The 19045-nt window shown below is 36.2% G+C and overlaps 1 protein-coding gene across 1 annotated transcript in view; it reads right to left on the minus strand.

Moving 5' to 3' along the window:
* Positions 1-19045, minus strand: part of LOC135470176 (tyrosine-protein phosphatase 99A-like) — a 39282-nt gene that overhangs the window by 17063 nt on the left and 3174 nt on the right. The window contains 11 exon segments of the mRNA XM_064748972.1: positions 969-1080; positions 1234-1360; positions 2044-2219; positions 2943-3038; positions 3267-3461; positions 4601-4715; positions 5044-5225; positions 5669-5844; positions 5846-5851; positions 6389-6512; positions 9868-10185. Coding sequence (XP_064605042.1) covers positions 969-1080; positions 1234-1360; positions 2044-2219; positions 2943-3038; positions 3267-3461; positions 4601-4715; positions 5044-5225; positions 5669-5844; positions 5846-5851; positions 6389-6512; positions 9868-10185 — 1627 coding nt within the window.

Here is a 19045-nt window from a genome sequence, read left to right on the forward strand (position 1 = left end):
GATAGTGCAACGACTGGCTGACTTGTATCAGTATAATGGCTTGGGCGGGGCAGCTTCAGTAAGTCGTTTTAGTGAAGTAGCACTAGCAAACAGAGCGGTGGAAATCCGTCCTGCAACTAGGAGGCACAACTCACTCACTACTATAGACAATTATTAGGATGTTAGAATGTTTGAAAATGTTTAAAATTGTGCTAAGGAAGTATGTTTGGCAAACATCAGAACTTTTGAAAAAACAAAGATATAATCAAGGATAAAGTTTTAAATTATCTTAATCCAGAAATATTAAACACAAATATATAAAGATCTAAGGCATTCAACTGTTAAAATTGTTAATAGTTTCTATATAAGATGCCATAAATTAATGTATATGTTGAACTTTGTATTAAAATCTATCTCAAAGGTTCAAACTAATGCAATGAGAACTGAAATAAGCAAGAGCAAAAGCCAAAATATTTGGTCAGCAAAGTATCAGGGTGCATGAGTGCTTGGGGTTTAATGATGTACTTAACAATTTCTCAGTCATATGACGACAAGCAAACGTATCGGAAATAGCAAATCAGTGCTACACAACTAAATGTCCAAGTACCTTGTGATGTGCACATGTAAGAGAAATCATGAGTTTGTTTATTTGTGTAATCTGTGGTGATGTAAAATGCCGTTTGAAACAAGCATCCAAAGGACCCAGGCCTCTTACCAACGGGGCATTGTTTAAAAGGGGATGAAAAACATATTGCTTGATAATTAGGAGATACTGTGTACTTCTTAAAAACGCCTGACACAAAATATGTGAGTTTCAAAAGCTTCTTTTGCTTACTGCAGAAGGAGTTGATTACACAAAACAATATATGCTCAGTTGCAGATGGATCAACACCCGTCATTCCCAAACACTCTCATCTCTTTGGTTTGGGTACAAAATGGAATAATCACTCAATCAGGTATTCCGGGGAACATTTTGGAGAAAGACTCACCTTTTCCCTATAAGAGCCACCACTACTATTAACACCACACCTGGAGCCACAAGGCCTGCAACAATTCCGGCTGTAATATTGGTGTCTTTCTTGCTTGATACCATGTCTGGGTCTGTAATTAATAAGCATTCATGTTTCACAAAAGTTAAGTTAGAGGAAAATCGAAAGATCAGAAAAGTAAGTTATCAGCCCTATCCACGTCCCGCAGATGAGGGCTACCCACTAGATCTGATAATCTTCAAAGCATGGTGTATCAAGAACTTACCTGTCAGTTTGACACAGACAGGTTGAGATGCTTTACCAAGGTAAAGAGTCTTGGAGAAAATGCTGTTTGTTATACCAGAAACTGTCACCTCATATTTGCGGTTTGTCTGCAGGTCTTGTAATATATGCTGTTAAAAAGAACAATGTGGAGTTTGTAACAAGGGTGATATAATTTATAAATGACCTAAAACTATAATACTGTAAAACTACATGTACAATACTGTAAAACTAAATCCTGTATCATTTCATTAATGTCTCTACTGCTGTGAGCCTTTGTTAAGAAAATTTCTTGCTTTTCAAACTGTGAAAGGTTTGATGATTGTTATATTATTGTTTTTTCTTTGCTTGTTTTTTTTTTCTTTTCTTTTTTACATCTTCAGGTAAAATGTGTGAACATGTGAGATAACCCATTCAAAACAAACAAAAAAAAAACTGTGAAAAGACTATGTTTGCAATAACAGAAATCCATGATATTTGCACTCACCCAGCATTGTCTTTAACTGGGAACTAAATGGTGGTTTACTGGCAGGATTCAAGACATTCTGTATACTAGATTTACAGTGAAACTTTAACCTTTTCAACTACTTAAGCACTTTTTCAGTGGAATGTATGCATACAATTATTATTAATACGACACTGATAATGATTTGGTTGTATTACTAAAGATGCAAGCTTCATAGAACTGTGGAAATTATTTTTCTACACCCTGTAGTTCTCTCAGACTGTTACAAAACACTGGTTGAAGAGGTGGTTGAAAACGTTAAAGAATTAGGGTAGCTTTCTAACATGTGAGCATAAAAGCTCCTCTTACCTCAGTGACAAATCCATCTGAGGTGTGTCTGGGATTATATCTCTTATCTCCTTCTGCCTTATACTCAATCACATATTTATCAATCTGCTTGTAGACAATCTGAGGTCGCTCCCACTGAATGAAGACACTTTTAGGAGAGAGAACTGTGACATTGGATATCCGAGGGGCACTTGGCTCTGAAAAGAAATACAAACAACTTTTAGTACCTTATCAGCCGGCCAGCAAAAAACATCAATATATTTTTTAAATACATGTATTTTATTTTTCTGTACTTTAATTGTACATTTATACAGTCAAAAGCTAATAAATTACTTGCCAAAGATTGGAATTTCACATAAATAAATTGCAACATAAGAAATCAAAGCTCAGAGATTTTATAACAAGGGTCACAAGGAACTCAACAGCTTTAAACACAATGAGAGAGATTCAATGACACCTTCCCACTTTCGACCGGAGAGGGAGCCAGCATGAGCTGGACTTGAACTCACAGCGACCCCATTGGTGAGAGACTTCTGGGTCATTACGCAGTGCTAGCGCGCTAACCAACTGAGCCACAGAGGCCCCCTTAAAATATAAAGCCCTTTCCAAACATGCATAAACATATACTGTAACCTTGAGTAAAGTTCAGGCATTGACTATGTTGCAATATTTTGCCTTGTCCTGTCTGCATTTGGTAATCTGAGAATGTATTAGAACATTCATATAACTATTAAACATTCTCACAATGTCACCATCAAATATGCCAAAAGATGATGTAGAGTGAAGCACTGGTTGCCTTGTCATGATACGTACTGTCTCATTAAAGAAAGATGGAATTCAGTGACTTAAATCTTACTAACTCTGTAGTCACTATAAGTAAGAATACATACAGCATACATACAAGATAACTATTAACTTACCGTCTACATCTGTTAGAGCTGGGTACATATCTGAATACTCCCCTCTGCCCGCCACTGTTGAGGCAGCCACTTTAATCTGATACTGTGTGTATGGTTCTAAAGGGAAAAAATGGCTTGTTTAACATTTACATTGAGCTGCAACTTTTGTTTGAGGGTACGCAAAGAGTTTTTATTGTAAAAATCATTACTACAGAGTAATGACAAAGCTCACTAAGGTAAAAAAAGAACCACAGAAAATATGTTCAGTTCATAAGATCAGACTACTTATTGGAAATGGCATTCATGTTTTTGTGTCAGAACAATTACTTGGGTACATGTACTGACCAAGGTCATCAATCCTAGCCAACATGGGGTTCGTCAGGGCGCCGGTGAGTAAACGATTAAGAGTTGTGCCATTCTGAATCCAACGCAGTTCGTAGCCTCGTAATTTACCATTGAGAACATCAGGTGGTTCCCAGTGTATAAGAAAGGAGTTGGGAGTTCTCTCGGAGACATGGGTAATTCGAGGTTTGCCTGGAACTTTAGCAAAAATACAACTTCTAAAGCCAAAATCTTTCACTATGAATCATGTTTATACCACTCCAGTACATCAGGTCTGAAAGTAGCACACATTGTGACACAAGTGAATAATAAAATTCCTTCAACCAACAAAGCATAGCCTGCACTGTACTTCGCCCATCAATATATAGTGGATCCATTTTGCCCATCAATGTATAGTGGATTCATTTTGACAACCAATGTATAGTGGATTCATTTTGACAACCAATGTATAGTGGATTCATTTTTCCAATCAATATATAGTGAATTCATTTTGCCCATCAATGTATAGTAGATCCACTTTGCCAACCAATGTATAGTGAATTCATTTTGCCCATCAATGTATAGTGGATTCACTTTTCCAATCAATATATAGTGAATTGATTTTGCCCATCAATGTATAGTGGATTCATTTTTCCAATCAATGTATAGTGAATTCATTTTGCCCATCAATGTATAGTGGATTCACTTTTCCAATCAATATATAGTGAATTGATTTTGCCCATCAATGTATAGTAGATCCACTTTGCCAACCAATGTATAGTGGATTCATTTTGCCCATCAATGTATAGTGGATTCATTTTGCCCATCAATGTATAGTGGATTCATTTTGCCCATCAATGTATAGTGGATCCACTTTGCCCATCAATGTATAGTGGATCCATTTCACCTATCAATATATATTGGATTCATTTTCCCACTCAATGTATAGTGGATCCACTTTGCCAACCAATGTATAGTGGATTCATTCTGCCAACTAATGTAGAGTGGATTCATTTTCCCAATCAATATATAAAGGATCGATTTTGCCAACGAATGTATAGTGCATTCATTTCATCCCCCGTGCACAACATGATTATTGTGTTCACTGTGCATTTGTAACAGTTATAACAGGTCTATAGGTGAGAACTAGTGAACATCTAGTAAAAACACTCAAACTTTGTGCTCTAATGAATTTTCACCTATCTATAAAATATGCTGTATAACTTTAAATAAACACGTAATCCACAAACACATGTGCACATAAATATGTCCAAAACACAACCATGTTTGTCCAATCCTATTTAACAGGATCTGCATACATTTCAATGATCAGAAATTCACAGGAAAGGCCAACTTACTTCCCTCTGCTGTTTTGAGAATAGCTCTGGAACTGGGACTTTCGCCCATATCATTCTGCGCAGATAACTGTATCTGATAATCAGTGTAAGGCTTCAGGTCTGTGATCACAGCCGACTGAAAAGCACACCAGATGAATCACTGTCAAACGCATATCATAGAGACAACAAGGGAAAAAAATATTAACACATCAACTCAGAAACAAAAGCCTAAGAGTAGCTTTTCGTAATTCATCAAAAAACTTGATGAAACACATGTAAATGTACCATTCAACAACTGAGTTACTTCATAACTTCTGCATTCCAATGGAATATGAGAAAAACAATTTTTTACCCCTGGTCCAAGGAGTCCATTTCAGGATGACTAAATAAGTTTATCAACACATCAACTCACAAGTGTATAGCAACAGGACATGTTACCATGCAGACTGATGGCTAGAACTTACTGTTTGGTTTGGGTCCTGTATCGTGTTCACCTGTACCTCCTTTGCCCCAAGTATCCCATACACAATCTGGTAACTCTTCAACACCCCATTCACATTCTCTGGTTTTAGTGGCTTCCATACTAGCTCAATCGTGCTGTTAGTTGGGCTTTTTATATCTGTTATCTGTGGAGCGGCACCAGGCTCTACAATACAAAGAATGTTGCCACCGGCACTGTAATTCTTCAACCATTTCACATGTAGGCAAGGTGTTCACACAAGCATATTTTCTGTACAGACTGATGCAATTATACTCTTTGTGAAGCCTTGAAGTCGGCCAGCCCTTCCAATGTAGTTTTTCTCTTCAAAATATAATTACAATGGGGCATAAATTGCACTGGAAGTAGCTGTTTCATATGCATATAGAATGAGGAACTAGGGTAATATGGATATGGATTACGCGTGTAAGCAAGACAGTCATAATTCTGTCCACAGTCAGATGAAATATCATATACCATATGTCATGTGTGCAAATCGGTTTAGACATGCAAAACCTCTAACTTCCTTATATTGGTATTTATCTCAGCCCTTTTTAACCCTTCCATATTTACAGTATGCAGCACTGAATCAGTGTGGCAAATGCTCTTACTTTCAGATTTGGTGTACGTGTAATCTGTGGGTTCACTTGGTGGACCTTTTCCAACAATGTTCCTGGCCGATACACGCACCTGGTACCGCGTATAGGGAAACAACTCACGTATTGTGAGGCGCGATGTACCCTTTGGAACCATTAACTGTCGTCCATCGCTCCATGATGGACTGCCGATTCGACCTGCACATTATCAATCATTAGTTTATTTCAAAGATCTTGAGACTGGAAAAAGCATTGATAATAAAAAAATTTTTTTGCAATTCAAAACTATTTTCGGATCTTTTATGGTAAATATAATTATTTTTTTCATGGTAACAGAAATATTTGCATTCATCAAGTTCACACACAGCTTGCTCTCTTTATTTCTGAGAACGTGACATTCAGGTGTCCTATCCATTCAGAAGTTTATAAGAAACACAGGATGGTTAAAGGTCTGTATTGCTGCAACTTCCTGGCCAGTGACTAATGCCATCGCTTGTCTGAATCCAGCTCTCACTGTTTCTGTGTACATGTAAGTCAAGAGGTTTGTCATGTAGGTGACAAAAGTTGATGGTTTACTTCAAGGCTCTCCCATTTCCTTCTACCTGTAAAACTGACTGGCACCATGTACATGTAAGTTGCAAATTCTTCATGATCTCCTGATTAATAAAACAACAATCAAATAATTAAATAAAACAAAACAAGGCCAGATCAAGCCCAGACAGTCTAAGAACCTACCTGATCTGAATGAAAAAGGTAGTGATAGGGCTGTTGTTGTCATTAATGTCGAGTGACCAGGTCACTACCATTGAGCGGGACTTAATGTCGGTTATGTTTGGCTTGTCTGGGGCAGCAGGAACATCTGTGAACCAAAAAAATTATCATACACTTCTCATCACAAGGTTCATACTTGTGAACATGCAACCATCACAGTGAAAATTGTTTTCAAGCACATGTGAGCAGAGTTATTATACAAAGACATATGTTGTTCATACTCTGTTTCCTCGTGCATTTTGCACACAGAACAGATAAACATCAAGACCATTCTTGCAGGGACAATATCGCTTCACAATTACATAAAAACATATGTATACTTCTACTTGGGTACCAAATAGAATATGTCAAAATGTTACATGTGCATCATCATTAATATTAATGAAAAATGTGAAAGTAGTCATAATGAGGCTTTGAAATCAAACAGGCTTGCCTATTATTTACTGAACACATATCATATATCTCATGCTGGAGAACCAATATAAATTTACTCTGTTGGTCATCAGAGTAAGAGACAAATCAACAGTCAGTCATCCATACGTAACCAAGCAATACCCAACAACACTTTTTTGGATGGCAGGCATTGGGAAGTACAAATACATGTATATGGAAATATGTATCTTCTGGTTTGCCTTCAAACCCTTATTTACAGTCCAATGCACCCATGCATGCAAACAATAAAATGTATATATAATATTGTAATATGCAAAAAGATAGAAACAATATAATGAAAGAGTGGAAAGGGTCTACATGTCTACACATATACACATGATCAGTAGATACTTAATAAAAAGGGTGAAAATAAACAGACAAGATAAATATTCATTATTCTTGGCATGTACATGTAGTTTCTTTCTTCTCATAATGTACATCCTAGTGACACATCAAACTATCTGCTTAAAATCAGGAGCATGCATATAGCTCTGAGCAACACGTATATGTAAAGAACATACACAGACCCTGCTTTTCAATAAATGAAATGCACTTGTGAGTAGGGAATGAAACTGGTATGCATGCTTCGTGATATACACCACCAACAACTAATGATTTTGTCAAAGCACATTCACAGATATCGTCTGGACATGTTTTATCTTCAACATCTTGCTTTTAGTTCTTCTGGCAACACTGAGCTCACAAAAAGACTATCAAATGAGGGGCCGACTATCCAGTTCAAACGCAAATCCATTATGTACAAAGGATTCCCTGAAAACACGAAGCATTTTAAATCCAATATCCCACGTCCTTGTACACTTCAATGATTTTCAAGAGCTCCTAGTAACAACTGATACATGAGAAGATCCCAGTGTAGGCAGTTCAGTCTTAAACTGTCAACACTTCTACTAAACATACTCTCCATCACTCAGGGTTTTCCATATACATCAGCCACGCACTGTTATTCAAACACCTTTACTGGGAAATGTAAGCAAACCTGTTTAAAAGTGGAGTAATCTTCTCCATTTACAGTCATGACCGTGGCTTACCTCAAAAAGCATAGTCTTAACATATATACACATAGATGAACATGAATCTATGCATATACCTACTGTAAACTGTTTATGTTAACAAACATGTCCATAAAGTAAGTTCTAACCGATAGTGAAAAAGTAATAAACAAGACACACATAAACTTTAGACCCTTGACATAATATGTTAACATGAAAAGACTCCACAGTACCCCAGACTTAACAACACAGTTTATATTGAACACCTGGTATACAATGACTTGTCACACAGCTATTTATGCAGCTTGTTAGCAAATTTACATCAAATGGCACGGTGCCTCACTTGACTGTATGCAAAAAAATCACATTAAACATGGGCATAATTTCTATGTATATGCATGCATGTTCCGACAGGATTAAACAAATTTCCATAGTTTATGCATTTTCACAATACTTATACAATTAACACAAGAGAATATCATGCTGTTTGCAGATAAGAAATCTGCTGGCAGGCAGTGACTTTGTCTTATCACTTAACATCATCAACTTATTTTAAAACATCTTATCAAAAAATCTGATAAGACACACATGTAACCATGGAAATGGATTCATGTCATTAAAAATTAACCACCACAAGGAATCACACAGGAGCACACACAAAGAGTCTGTTGAAAACTCTGTCATCTGGTGTGTTATAGTTGCTTCTGCTTTCACTGTAAAAAGAAATGCTTTCCACACACTACTGAGGTTCTACCATAAGGACATAGAAATTAATGAAACAAATATCACAAAAAAACACGGTTGTCTCCCTTTACAGACAGACAACAGTAATGACAAATATTCACATGAAAACAAGACTACAAATTTATTTACAGAGGCACATGAAGCGATGTGGATAGAAAAACTAATTCCATCAACATTAAACCATGACGTATCCCACACATTTATAACACTCTAAATTTATTTTTTTCCAACACTGATTAAGTTGAGGCAATAGTGACTTTTCCATGTACAGTAACAATGCTTAAAAACTCTTATATTTCACAAATACAGCTATCCAATAATTTGATCATATGAAATGACATATTAGATATACAGTATGTGTGCTTATTTTAGCACTTCACACATACAAAACATTGAAATATATACACAAGAACAATGTTCCTAGAAATAGGAAAAACCTAAATAAAGAATTGGAAATGGCTTCTCCTCCAGAAATATAGCACAGTACTGTTTTCTACAAATGAGATGAACTGCACAGGTAAGAAAATTGCATTACATATCCTGATTACCAATGTTCTAAGTACACTTTACTAGCCACTGTCGTAAAAGTGAAATATATGGTATAAAACAATACCAAATAGTAAATAACTTATATGCAATGCAATATATGCAGATTTATTACCTTCTCTTCAAAACTGATACTTTCTGTTCCTAAAGTGGACCATCCCCAACAAAAATGACAAAGGTTGTACTAAGCCTACGCCAATTACATCTCTCCCTCCCCTAACTCCCCTCCCAACATGTATCTCTGCCTGTCCGCCCTCACACCCTTCAGAATGAAGCGACCACTTAACCTTGTTAAAGTCCGGTTTAACAAACTTCCTACAGATGTAGAAAATGCCCAAAAAATACACTTCGCAGGTCAAAATGTTTGGTCATTCACTTGTTTTAAAGAGTTCAAAATAAAAATGATGACCTCAAATGGAGCCCACACCATCAATAAGAAGACTGTACCATGAAAATATTCAGAATTTTACACACACAAATGATTGTTTGGAGCATTTATCCACTTCCATTTTCTTTTGGAAGATTTTAAATGGAATTCAATACATTTAACACCTCTAGATCATATTTTTGTTGAAGTCATCATATTAAAGAGCTCAAAATATCAAACATTTTGACACCTGCACTTACATGTGTGCATATCACTGAAAATCACTGCAAAAAAAAAAATGTCAATTTATGGTGGAGTTTGATATCTAATTAATGCATGCTTACCTTGTACCAAAAGGATCTTGGTACTATTCTCTTCCAAAATGGACCGATCATCTGGTTTGAGAACGGGCATCACAACCTTACATGTATAGTTCCCAGAGTCATTTATGGCCAGGTCAGTCAAATTCAGTCCGGCCGTATCTATGGAAAGACGCAATGACAGAGTTTGGTCCGCAAACGCCTTCTTCTTGGTACTTGGAGTGAACGATACCATAAAAGCTCCATCTTTATACCACATGATCCCGCCACTTTTGTTATTGGTCATCACACGACACGGAATGAATACACTGCCTTCTGCCTTCCCAATTATCTTGACAGGTTCTGTTAAGAATAAACAGAGATTTTAACAAACATGCTCTTCTCATTGAAACATCTTCTACATATATAATTACTTGATCTTTCTTTATGCCTAGAGTATTTCTCTTACATGTAATATGACTGAAATCAAGTCTACGATTACAGGACGCAAGGTAGTGACGATTAGAAAAGCATGGCAGACCTTAATAGTTCAGGCCCTGACCAAACTTGTGCTAATGCTGGATATGACCCTGTGACCGCATTCGTCAAGGGCTAATGGACTTCAACTACAAGTCAATAGTCTAATGGCAACATTTTAATGCATTTATTTGCACTGATATGTGCACATACACACTAGAACTGAACAAATCCCAAATTAGTTATTTTAAACCCATATGTATGTAACTAAAATGAAACATGATAACTTCTCGCCTGCAAGCTGTACATGCAACTGTAGTTTAAACTCACACAAAAATACCACAAATTATTCTATTTCCTCTCTCATGCAAAACAGCTTATATATGCAATATTCATCAAATTAACTTTAAAACTTTTTCGAGGAACATACAGCAAATGCTGAGCTAACGTATCAATATCCTCCAATGCAAAAGGCAGAATAAAAAGTACTTAAAGACTCATTACAACTGCACTATTATTTCCCTAATTAAAATATCAAACTAAAAGTATTAAAAATACATGAAACCTTCTTCTTTGGACCCCCCCCCCCCCCACCTCCTCCTTCTATTCCCTCTTGAAACCACAGTAATACATTAGTAACAGGTACTGAGCTCAGGCGTTCAGGATCAGTGCAGGAGGAGTGTCATGAGGGTGAACTATACATCTAACAAGGAGTGTTAGCCAACAGAGGTTAGTCGCACTGGCCTGTGAGCGCCAGGATACACCAGCTATTAATACTTCAAGCATTGCAGAAATGACTTCATCTTGTGACACCTGAGGTGTATATAAAGTGAATGAGCAAACACTAAAGCTATACCACAGGCTTCCTGTAGTACCACTTATACATCTTACATAATACATTGCATGTAATAGTGAAACTACTACCATTTACCATCATTAAAACAGGCCTCTCCATCATCTCATAATAGCCACAAAAAAGTGATGAAATACTGATTCACAATGAAGCCTTCATTTTTCAGATTTATACTACAAGTGCATTATGTGAATCCACTATTACCTTATTAGAAAACCATACAACAGTGTAACCAAACATGTGCTGCTATATGAATGTCTGCTGCCCTGTACATTAATGTGTACGTTACACGTCTACATTATGTCATGATTTAAACCCGACATTATTATCTCTAACACTCCTTGAAACGCAACAGTTCTGCCTTAATTTAGATGAGAGTAAGCCACAAACAAAAATAGCATGGGGACAGAACGAGTGTATGACAAATTTCTGCACAATCATGAACCTTCACTTTTCAGATGTACATGTTGACAGAGACCTTACGGGTCATGTGTTGGGTTAGTTAGCTATAATCTACTTTACACAGTAGTTTGTGTATCCACTAATCAGAGACAACTTTCGAGAGTGTTCTCAGAAGTACGAACATCTAGGGATAGGGTTGGGGAATATATGAGACTGTCCTAATAAAAAGAGTGTTCTCAGAAGTACAAACATCTAGGGATAGGGTTGGGGAATATATGAGACTGTCCTAATAAATAGAGTGTTCTCAGAAGTACAAACATCTAGGGATAGGGTTGGGGAATATATGAGACTGTCCTAATAAATAGAGTGTTCTCAGAAGTACAAACATCTAGGGATAGGGTTGGGGAATATATGAGACTGTCCTAATAAATAGAGTGTCCAAAAGTATTAGTCGAATGACATTACATTAGAAACATGAATCGCTGACAATTTTTCTACTTGAGTACTTTCTACAAGACTCGTTAAAACATTGTTACTGGGGGACAAATCTACATACTGTGCTATACCTCGTGCACATTATATGAATGAAGTTTGCTTGCCACTGATAGCCTTTTTAACAGACAACAAAGTGACAAATCAACAAAATAACTTCGCTTTCATGATTGTCAAGCTTCCATGTGCACAGAAAGTACAAAATTCAGGGGTTTCTTCTCTAAAACTTTTGAAAGTACTGTATGTGAGCAACTTCATGTGCATGCACATGTAACTTGGTAAAAAAATTGGGGACACATTTGTGACAGTGTTGTAGTGAATCACTTGTTGTAACCAAATTTGTTACAATGAGGGAGAGATGTATTTCTTCACTTTTACTTTTATTATTTGGTAAAACGATAAAAAATTAGCTAACTATATTTATTTATTTATTTAATGACTGGTGTTCAGGTGAAGACAACCCGGTTCCCAAGAAATGCATTTGTATGAAATGTACAAAAGAATGCCCGCAGCATTGTGGTTAACCCTGAGGGAAACCTTCATGGGTGTTGATAATAGGTATGTGGTTTCCAAGACAATTGTGCAAGTGGACAAATGTGTCCACCACAAATGAAAACTTACCGAAAACAGTTGGAGTTGTAGCCCGGACTCGAAATCATTTTTATTTATGTAGTATATCCAGGGAAAATGGCCATCTAGTGACAACGGCGAAAATGGACAAATGTGAGTTGTGACACATCATCATCAGTGTATCTATGAATTAATACTCAATGTGGAAAACTGTTGGAGTTACAACTCGGACAAGAATTCATATCTATTTACATATTATACATAGGCAAAAAGTGAAATCTGGTAACCATGACAACTGCGGAAATGAACAAATATGAGTGGCGACACACCGTCATCTGTTTATGTATCCACCAAAAATTAAAACTCTATGTGGAAAACTGTTTGAGTTAGAGCCCGGACACGAATATAGACAGACGAATATAGACAGACGGGCAGACAGAATGTCAAAATCGCTGTAACATAATACGCTCCACATATTAATGGCTGGGGTGTACAAAATATTTCACTTACACAATGGAGGCCAGTGTTATAGTGGGACCTCCCAGGAAGCTACATGTAACTAAATAGCTGCAAAATAGTTATAATTCCCTAAATACCACTCCATTTAATGCCATAATTCACCTTTGTTACCCTGCCTGTAAATTATTATATTTACTTTGTAAATTTGGTAAGTCTACTATAACAAATATATTCTGGTGTTTATACATGAATGTTCCGTAGTTTATATTTAAAAATATATAAAGGTGTAATTACACATTAACATGTGTGACAATACACAGCTACTGATCGCATATCATCACCATCTTTTAATTATCGTGCCAAGATGAAGCTACATGTAGCACTGGGTACACCATCACAATGATAAAGCCATCAAACCTTTACTTTAACGTTCTTGACAGAAAAACTTGGGAAAAGAGAGGGAGTTAACACAAACTGGATGGAGTCAATTGCAGAATACCGCAGTGAGTAATTGGTAAATGAGGATGAGGAAAGGTTGTGGAATAGCCATTACCAACAAAGGTTCATGCAGCTTTATCCTGCAGTCCTCTTCAGTAGCCTGCCATTCCCACATACACATACTACTGGGTATCCTAGCTCCACTACACATATACATGTACATGCACTGAAAACTGGCCAAGTTGTTAAGTCAGGAAGCTGTCAAATACCCATTACAGACCACATAGGAGTCCCTGCTTAATTATAGGACTTGACCCCCTTCTGTGTGTAAAGGGCTGCCACTACTGTATGGTCCTTGGCTAAACATGGGCACATTGCCTACCCCTACAGGGCTAATACACCCAGACCAACAGACTCTGCTTGATACTCAAATCCCTACAGGCAACAGAACCTGAACAAGAGCTGAGAAATTAACAGCTCTGTGATTTCTTTGACTGTTGCCTAACCATATGGTATGATGTTCTTGCAACTTAAGGGCTTCAGTTAGACAAAGTTCTTAGACCCAGTCTTCCTGAGTCAAGTGCTCATGAATGACAAGACATATGCAGATGACAAAGCAGTCCGTTTCAAGGTGATAATATTAGGACTGTACTGGTAAATCTATGGTTTGCCAATGCAAAGGCTTCACAACCTATTTTTGGTAGCCATTCTGGTGCACTGAAACCATACCAATATGACTGGCTCCAATACGGTTAAACTGTTCTACAAGGGTAACGATGTCACATGCCACCTTTATAAATATAAGCACAAAAGCTAAGACAACCTTTCAATAAAAAAACAAAGTATAAATTTGTACTATTACATGAGTTTACAACTAATTGTCTCCTGAAACAGTGATTATCCAAAAATGCAACATATGAACATATTAAGTACATATGTAACACTTTGTAAACTCTAAACTACATGTATGTTCATTTTAAACAACAAAACAACAATATATATGAGTATAAATTTGTCCAGCACTGTGACAATGCTATCTTTTAGAAAAAAATGAAATGAGAACCACAGGCTACATCAAAACTAGCCTGAGATTTATAGAAAAACACTGAGATTTAAAGAGCCATACCAGCAACCCATGGAGATTACAAGTAAAAAACGTCAAAAGAATATTTCCAGGTGGTGACAATGATGAATTCAAAATAACACCATATATAACTTCAGTAACAGAGGTGTAGTGGTCAAGTTCCTTGCTTTTCCATCGCTATGGCACACTAAAGCAGGAATTGTAAAATTTCCATGTAAAATTTTACGAACCAACATTCAATGTTGTTGTTGGAAAATGAATATTTTCAAACAAAAAATTTCAATAACAGAAATAACAGAACTCAATTTAGTTGCTGACAACTGACTTTTGAAAAAAAAAAAAAGAAAAAAAAATGTGGGGGCGCTCACGCATATACCGGAAACTGGTGTTAGAATCCTGGCGGTGAACGGCCTTTGTGACATAAGTGTTGGGCGAATGGAGCTTGTTCTCCATGCATCCACGAGAAATTTAATTTTTAGTGAAATATGAAGAAAGTCATCATTTTATATGGTGTTCTATATTTGTACTCAGTACACATGAGTACTTAATGCCAGAAGATGTACATTGTTTAAATCAAAAGGATACCTTGGTGTTACACTCAAGATGGGGATGACAAAAACTAAATCCAGATTTGGATTCTAGTCTCAAGATGTCTTGGTGGGTGGAGAGAGGTTGTCGTACCAGTTCTTAATCCGATTAGCTTTAATCTCATAAAGCCATTTTGTCTTGTTAGCGGTAAAGCCATGCTCAAGCGTATCAACTACCACCAGTATGAGCATAACTTAGCCTAGGCCCTACATCTCTGTGTACATTTTGGTGTAGCTACTTTTCTCAAAAACAAATTTGTTTATATGAAAAATTTAAAATCAACTACGCTTACAGGCCTTTATTTTATAAATAGTGCTTACATGAATATTTACTTATTCCTTGCCTTTGACTTTGTGCGAGACCGATGATTTGCTAATAAAAACCTTTGGTATATACATGTTTGGCCCTATGCCAGTGTGTTACTGGGTAGCCTGTTTTTAGGCCTACATGCGATAACCTTACATTGTGACACCTGCTGGTTAATGCTTAGTGTGATCTAAGTAAACTACTGACAGGTATGGATATCGCCACAAAAGATAAGAAAACAAATAAATTATAAGCAAATGTAGAGTGCAGATTTTTTAAAATTGTGAACACGCTCCACTCGCCCAACATTTATGTATGCGAAGGCCATTTAACGCCATGATTCTAAACCGAATTACCCATATATGCAGGAGCGCCCCCAGGCCGAAATCCCAAGAACCTGAAAAACCGTAATAATTTTCTATTGTAAAAGAGTCAAATCAGCAGACAGAGAATCATAAGAAATTCCAAGATAATTTAGATGTTTATTCGGTTGGGGAGAAAAAGGCAAGAAATCTACTGAAGCAAAAATCTTATTATTTATACATTTTTACTATTTTGTGTGTCAAATAAATAACCCTTCTTCGAAGGAAGCCAAACATGATGTGACTGCAAATTGGCCAAAAGAAAATACAGAGCTGAGAAGGTTAAAGGGGACGAAAAATTTAAATATCAACCAAATACCATTGAAAAGAGTATGCTTTTTCTCGCAGGTGCATGCCATAAAAAAAATTCTAATATGTACCTCAAGTTGATAATTATAAATAAAGTCAGTGCCAAAATCTGCTGTGCACAACTCCATTTTGCCAAAGAACTAGTCCTGAAGTCTTCTGTGTTAGGAGAATTGCCGTTGGAAACCATCGAAGTGAGGTTCCTACATTTCCGGTAGAACTTTTCTTCCCAGAAGGTAGCGAACAGTACAGTTTGTTTTCCACTTGACGATCGGGAAACTGGAATGTTGGACATAGGTTCCAAGTTTACACGAACAAGCCGGCAGTTTTAACAACTCTCATTAGCTGAGGGGCAAAAAACCTTCAGCATAAATTACAGGGTGTTAAAGATGGAGGACGCGATGAACTCAGAGATTTATGCCAGCTTTGCGTGCATGGCGAGAAAAAATCGCAAAATTATGCAGCGTGCACAACCAGATAGAAAAAATGTGCTCTTTTCAGCCTATTGTGTCATGTTTTTAAGTTTTCTTCTCCTTTAAGCTAAACAAATGCCATTTTCTCATGGAAAATAAAGCAGAAGTATATTTAAAGAAATATGCAGTATTAAATAAATGATGTCTAACGATGAAAAGAAAACCTCTAAAATAGAGAGATTTTTTCAAAATAAGCTGTTTTATTAAAATATATAGATGGGGTAATACGACATAACATTTAGCCCTGTTTGTAAATATATTTTAACTCAACACACAACTCAATTTTTTAGTTTTGTTTTTGTAAAAATTTTAACTTTTAAATCAGTAAAGACAAGGGTTCAATACCATTCTCGGACTGGAAATTTTGAAGATTCACCTTCCTCCATTTTCACAGAACCACTGTGGCAATAAGTGGTCAATATTGCTCTCTTGTGTAAGTCTTACATAAGAGGCTGCTGGAGACCACTCACATTTCACCAATATGACATATGTGTACGTCACGCATGAGAAAGTTTCTCAGTGTAACTTGTACAGCACTAAAGTTGGTGCTTGGAAAACAAGTCTGCGTCATTCAACACTCTAATAGTGGTGGAATATGGCTGAAATTGTAACAGGAAACACTGGTCTGTAGAAACTGCCAGAAACCTAAACCAACATAATATTGGTTTAAAACAGCTGGAATAATAGATGTGGAGAATCTAGGTAAATAGTTTGGGAGCTTTGCTGACAAATCACAATCTGAGGCGGGTCTAATAAATGTATTACTAAGGGTTCAGGTGGGGAGGGGGGAGATTCTAACATGACCTCTTTAATTACTTCAATTCAATCAGATAAGACAACTCAGCCTCTCCAATTTCACCAATGTTTAAATTAGCTACCATGAACTCGAAATTACTGTACACTTGGCCTATTTTTTTGTACAGGTGAAACAGGAAGTGCATTTGAAACTTGATCTACAAAGTCTGTAAAACTATCAGAGGCCAAATAACATACACATGAAACATATGCAACAGCCTCAGTGACCCATCACGATAACACACACAAACACTCATGTATATGAAATAACTACTATAATAATACTTTAGAATAGGGCTACATGGAATAAATGACAGCCTATTTTCACTATAAATCAAATTTCTAAAGCATAAAGAAGAAAACAACTTGGATACTAAGCTTCACAACATACAGATATATTGAATGTAGTATGCAAGCATATTGCCATCCTTAAAACATTCTTTGATGGAGTTAACCTAATGTAGGTCTGTAGAAGACATATTTTTTCCATTATTGCTAATGGAAAAGATAGGGATTTTTAAAAACACTAACTTTGAAAGACGATTAGAAAAAGAAAATCCATCCATAGCACAATAAAAAGTTTAAAGTATGGCCATTTTGGGAATGCTAGTCATGTTATCCCCAGCAAATATATTTTCAATCATGGCCCAAACAACATTTAAAATTTTACAGCCTTGTGTGAGTCAAGTAAGCACTAATTCTTTAACTGGGATGCCTAATTGACGCTTTCTCCTGAGCCACTGTAGAGATCAAAAAACTATTACCAGGCAAAATCAACACTCATATTATTGAATGTCTGATGACAAAAGCATACTTTGTAGATTCTAACATACCATCTCTTTGTACTGTCCTCTTTATTATGTAAATTACCATACTGAAGAAAAAACAACAATAAACGAATACATGTGGTAAAAAAAATGATGGCCTGAAAAAACACTACAGGTTTAACAGCTTTATGTACATGTAGCATAAATATTAAATATGTAAGAAATTACATGATCACTGTGTTTTTAACACTAACCAGTTTTAACATTAACATTCAGAAAAAAACACTTTAACAAAAGCCAGAAGAAGAAACAGGCATAAGCTTGTGTAATTTAGTAACAGTAATAAAACTTAGCCCTTCCAGTTTTCTTCATTATATGTACCTTCACCATGTGTTAAACAGCTTTATAAAACAAATTATACCTCATTTCTTATTAGAATTATATGATGCCACTTTTTTTACCACACTGCTAGTTGTGCTAGTACAATGTTAGTATTACATGCACCTTACCAGGCAAGAACAGAGTATTGCAGACTATGGTAAACTAAAAGGTTGCGTTTATTGATATACACATTTTATTTCTGCTATTTATCATCATAATTTACAGAGCTAAAACTTTAACAATAGGGTGATTTGTAAAATTTACACTGCTCCCACTTTTTTCTTCCATTTGCAAATACGCTAGATTTCACCATAGATTATCTCAGTAAACTGATTTTTCTCTATTACGATGTACATGAATTCAGAATGCACTTCATTTTGTTCCTCATGATTCAAAGCTGAATTTGAAAAAGGTTTTATACACATACGTGTAAGGGCTCTAACCTGTACAGTAAACGTATTTGCATACAT

Source organism: Liolophura sinensis, chromosome 7, assembly GCF_032854445.1.
Source record: "Liolophura sinensis isolate JHLJ2023 chromosome 7, CUHK_Ljap_v2, whole genome shotgun sequence".
In the NCBI taxonomy this organism is placed as follows: domain Eukaryota; kingdom Metazoa; phylum Mollusca; class Polyplacophora; order Chitonida; family Chitonidae; genus Liolophura; species Liolophura sinensis.